General features: G+C 40.9%; 1 protein-coding gene across 2 annotated transcripts in view; it reads right to left on the reverse strand.

Moving 5' to 3' along the window:
- Window positions 1-5,067, reverse strand: part of ATL1 (atlastin GTPase 1) — a 101,696-nt gene that overhangs the window by 17,653 nt on the left and 78,976 nt on the right. For both annotated transcript variants that reach the window (XM_004698580.2, XM_004698579.2), the window contains exons 11-12: window positions 4,287-4,358; window positions 2,092-2,523 (exon numbers count right to left, since the gene is read on the reverse strand). In XM_004698580.2, the coding sequence (XP_004698637.1) occupies window positions 2,092-2,523; window positions 4,287-4,358 (504 nt within the window). The remainder of the gene's footprint in view (window positions 1-2,091; window positions 2,524-4,286; window positions 4,359-5,067) is intronic.

Here is a 5,067-nt window from a genome sequence, read left to right on the forward strand (position 1 = left end):
AGAACAACTAAGGAATTAAAATCAACAACAAGGAGGATGTTGAGATCCTCAGGGTGTCCGAGCAACAGCAATCTAGCTGAGAGGAATTCTTAAGAGGCAGAAGAGTGAGCATGATGGTGGGGTGGGAGGAAGGAAAAAGGAAACAGAGGAAAGATTGAGGAAGCAAAGCTATAGATAGAGGTATAAACAGGTGTGTACATATGTAAATACATTAATTCATAAAAAGAGATATTGGCGTATGTTCATATATTATAATACGCTGAGGTAATGGACAGACTTTGGGCCTCTGCTCAAGCCCTCCCTCAATACAAGAACACTTTGTTTAACAACGTGGCATCCTGTGATGCTCATCCACCCAGCACGATCACTGAAACCAAAATGGGTGCACAAGCAAATGTGAAGAAAGCGGATGGTGCCAAGCTATCAAAAGATATAGTGTCTGGGGTCTTTAACAAGTGGCCATCTAGCAGAGAAGTAACAAGCCCACATGGAAGAAGCACACCAGCCTGTGCGATCATTAGGTGTTGATGGGATTGGGTAGCAGGCATCAGAAGACCCAAAACAAACAAACAAAAAAAACCATATTGTTCAGAACAAGGGGTGTCAGAGCAGAGACCCAAAACTCATCTGTAGACAATGGGACATCCCCCTCACAGAAGGATCACAAGGAAGGGATGAGTCAACCAGGGTGCAGTAAAGCACCAATGCAACACACAATATTCCTCTAGTTCCTTGAGGCTTCCTCACCCCCCACCATCATGACCCCAGTCCTGCCTTTCAATGTGGGCTAGACCAGAGTATGTACCCAGGTACAGAGAAGAGCTCATGACACATGGAATCCAGGTCAGATAAACCCTCAGGAACAGAAATGGGAATAGTGATACCAGGAGGGCAGGAAGGTGGGGAGAGGAGGGGAGGAAGAGGGAACTGATGGCAATGATGGACACATAACCACAACCCCACCCAGGGGAACAAACAACAGAAACCGTGGGGGAAGGGAGACAGTGGTCAGTGTAAGATATGAAAATAATTTATAATTTATCAAAGGGTCACAAGAGTCAGAGGTGGTAGGGGGAGGATAAAAAGAGGAGCTGATACCAAAGGCTCAAATAGAAAATAAATGTTTAAAAAAAAAGAAAGAAAGAAAGAAAATAAATGTTTAGAAAATAATGATGTACATACAATATGGTTGATATAATTGATGCATGGATTGTTATAAGAACTGTAAGAGCCCCCAATAAAATGATCTTTTTAAAAAATGACACTTTTGCATCTTCAAGGGACCCAAATTGTATTCCATATCAATGTTCTTTGAGTTTGGGGAGTAAAAAGTCCGAAGGGTTAAGATCAGGGCCATGGGGCGGTTGGGGTAAGGTTTTTCAGTGAAATTCCCCTTGGATTGCCCTGACTCCCCTCAAAGAAGGAGCAGGTGCATTCCCGTGAAGCGTGTGGAGGGAAGTCCTCCGAGGAACTTGCCTGGCATTTTTCTTGCGGATGCAGTGTTCAGTTTTCTGAGACTTCCTCATAAGCCCTGGTAATCCTCATGTGACTAAAGAGGAAAAGCTATCAAGACGACTCCTCTGGAATTCCAAAACCCAGTCTCCATAACCTGAGCTGACTTTTGCCTTGAATGTATTTGACCTGGCGGATTCCCTCGGAAACCACTGTTTAGATCAGACCTTTGAAGCCACCCTGATGAGACTCAAATGTATCATGGAGAGACGTGTAAACACGTTTTGTTGGAATAAACCCGTGTGTATATGATCTCCTTGACTTAACCTCATATAAGCACAGCCATCAAGTTGATTCCAGCTCATAGTCACCCTATATAGGGTATCTGAGGCTGTCAATCTATGGTAGCAGACAGCCTCATCTTTCTCCCGAGAAGCAGCTGGTGGATTTGAACTCTGACCTTTCTGTTAGTAGTCCAACACTTACTTACCTGACAGTGCTACCAGGCCACTATCCTCATAGAGTTGGTTGTATTTTGCTACCTTGGCAGATTAGGAAGTTCTTGAACACGGGGACTTAAAAGTAATGTTCATCTCTATATGAGGTAAACTGAGTTAAGAGAATTGAGAGTAGTCTTACCTGGTCCCACAAGGCCGCAGCCACCTGGTCTATTACGGCTCCCAGCTCGCGGTATTCTCCAGAGTACCGAATGTATGCCCAAGTGCATAAGGTGATAAGGGTCAGTCCCATTATCATATTGCATAAGCTGGCGATGATGTCCAAACCAATGAACCCAGTCACACCAGCAATCACATATGTGATGAAGATGACAACAAACAGTGTGGCCGGGGTACGAGCTGCATGGAAGATATTTTTGCTATCATTGTGCTTGATATACTGGATGTAAAGTTCGTCTATTTCACTCTCCAACTGCTGCAGGTAACGCCTGCTAAATTCTTCCCCGCCCATCTTCTTCACTCCTCGGAACAGCTTCACAGATTCCTCTTTCAGCTCCAGATGTTTGGTCTGCAGGTCACTAGGGGCCAGAAATGGTTTGTCACCACCACAAATCTGTATCAGATTACAGAAGAATTTTTTTAATGTAACGGCAGAGTAAAATTAGCAACAGATCGAAATTCTTTACTTAGCTAGTTGAATTTGTTGTCGTTGCTAGGTGTCAAGTTGGTTCCCACGTATAGCAGCCCTGTGTATGACAGAATGAAACGTTGCCCAGCCCTGCCAGCTTCTCAGTGTTATGTTTGAACCCCTGGTAGCAATTGCTGTGTCAATTCATGTCCTTGAAGCTCTGTTTTGCTGACCTTGTTGGGTAGCACACATTAATGTGAAGGAACCTACATATGTGTCTGTCCACCCACATCTCCCCGCACCTCCATCTCTATGAAGAATAACTAGTCCATCACATCAGCATCTTTACAAATCTGATCTTTCCTTGTCTTTGGGGGTGGGAGGCAATACCGCGGAGAACGAACGACAGCATCAGCAAATCACCGGCTGCAACAGCATGTAGTGTGTGTTGCTAACACGCTGTATTAGAGAAGCAAAACCAGCCCTGAGGGCTGTCAGTGCAACTGGTTGTAACTGGAACACATTGTAAGCTGAAAATTACCTTTATGAAGAGAAAACACTGAATACCCATTACTGTGTCATAAACACCATGCCATATATATTTTCCTGAATGCTAAAACTCAAGCAATTTTACAATTACTTTTGACTTTATAACATCTTTGAGGGATTAAAAAAATCATATTAGTAGATGCACACAACCATAAAGTGCATTCTTATTTACTTACATCCTTTTGGAATGTTAAAAAATAGAAATATATAGAAATATTGGCACATGCGGTTTAGTTCTTTTTTCCCAAAAGGTTTTGCCTTTAAGATGGAAATCCTAGAATTGATGAATGTAGATCATATAGTGGGGAGGTTATCATAGTCTATGTGAACCAATAAATCTTATAAATAGTGGCAATATTTGACACAAAAAAGGAACTATATTATAAATAAGAGCAGATAATTTAAAATTCCTTTAAAATTGTGCATGCTTTTTTCTTTAAACATTTTATAAATAACAATATATAAGAATATATGGATTCAACAATAGGGTCAAAAAGCAATAAATGTGAGATGTCGCAGGACCAGACAGTTTTTTGTTCTGTGGCAACAACTGTGGTAGTTACATAATCTGTCAGTGTGAGGAAGGGGTGGAGTCTAGCCTGTCAATCAAGTCATAGCCTATGAAGCCTCTCTGTGGGCATGGCCTTCTCCTGAGGATTCTGGGAAATCCTGTCTGCCACCCTGGAGGCAGGACACACACTCTCTGCTTCACTTTACTGTTGACACGCCACATCTCCATGTCTCTGGAGCTGGAGGAGCCACATGGAGATGTACCCAGTGCTGAGATGCTCCCACCACCACTGGATCTACAAGACTTTCCACCCACTGGCCTGTGATCTTCCTGCATTCAGCATTATTGCATGGCTTCATGAGTCTAAAGACAAATTTATGGCCTAGAATCGGACATATGGGTTAATATCAGACTTATGGACCTGATCTGGTCTGGACTGGGATGTTTTTCAATATACAGTTGCTCTTTTATATAAAGCTCTTTATTATACACATATGGGTATCTATGAATTTGTTTCTCTGGTCAACCTGGACTAACACAACAACAAAACACATAAGGCTGAGGAAGAAAAAGGCAAATCACCTCATCTTTCCATGTGCAGAAAGTATAACTTGGAAATATAAAGAATAAACTCATGAAAGACATACTAAATTTCTGTGAAACATTATTTAAAGCAATTCCTTCTTACCTCTTCCATTTTTTTGTTATATGTGTCCTTGGCAGTTGCCACAGCTGCTAAATTGTTAGCTTCTGCTGTAGCCTTTGGAAAAAGTACAAAATACCATGTGAAATCGAGTCCGTGTTTATTAACATTCCACAGGCAGCTCTCATTTCAGAGCACCATGTATAAGAAATGCGCAAGAAGCCAGTCATCAACTACTTTTTAACTGTTGAAATATTTTCACATTAAAAAACATTAATAAAATAGAATCTTACTCAATAAGCCACAATTATAAAATATTTTTTTATCTGGAAGAATATTTTGTCTTAAAAATATTTTCAAGGCTCCCACCAAATGCAAAACACAATAGGAATAATAAATAAACCCCAAACATGGGAGATAATATATTGTAGATTTATAAATTGTGTGTGTGTGATATCACTGATGACGAAAAGGAACTGTTAAGAACTTGACAAAATTTTTTAAGTATGTAAGGAAAAATTTAATTTCTCCTTTTCACTGTTAAATATGGAAGCCACTGTAAAATCTGACCTTGCTTTTCTTACCGCTTTCTACCTGTTTGAATCTAAATCACAGGTGCGTCTATTTCATCAACAGACTTGATACAAGGAGAATGAAAGCTCTGTGGTTTAAATGATTCCCATCAGCACGAGTGCGATTGCTGTATGTGAAAAATGCTTATTTAACTGAACCCGCGAAATAGGTAAAATAGGAAAGTAATCACCCGGTACAGCATTCTGTCTAATATTTAGGTATGGTAATTTCTCACAGCCAGATTGGGGAGTAT

The sequence above is a fragment of the Echinops telfairi genome, unplaced genomic scaffold (genome assembly GCF_000313985.2).
Source record: "Echinops telfairi isolate 266 unplaced genomic scaffold, ASM31398v2 ScPeMD7_18;HRSCAF=68, whole genome shotgun sequence".
In the NCBI taxonomy this organism is placed as follows: Eukaryota; Metazoa; Chordata; class Mammalia; order Afrosoricida; family Tenrecidae; genus Echinops; species Echinops telfairi.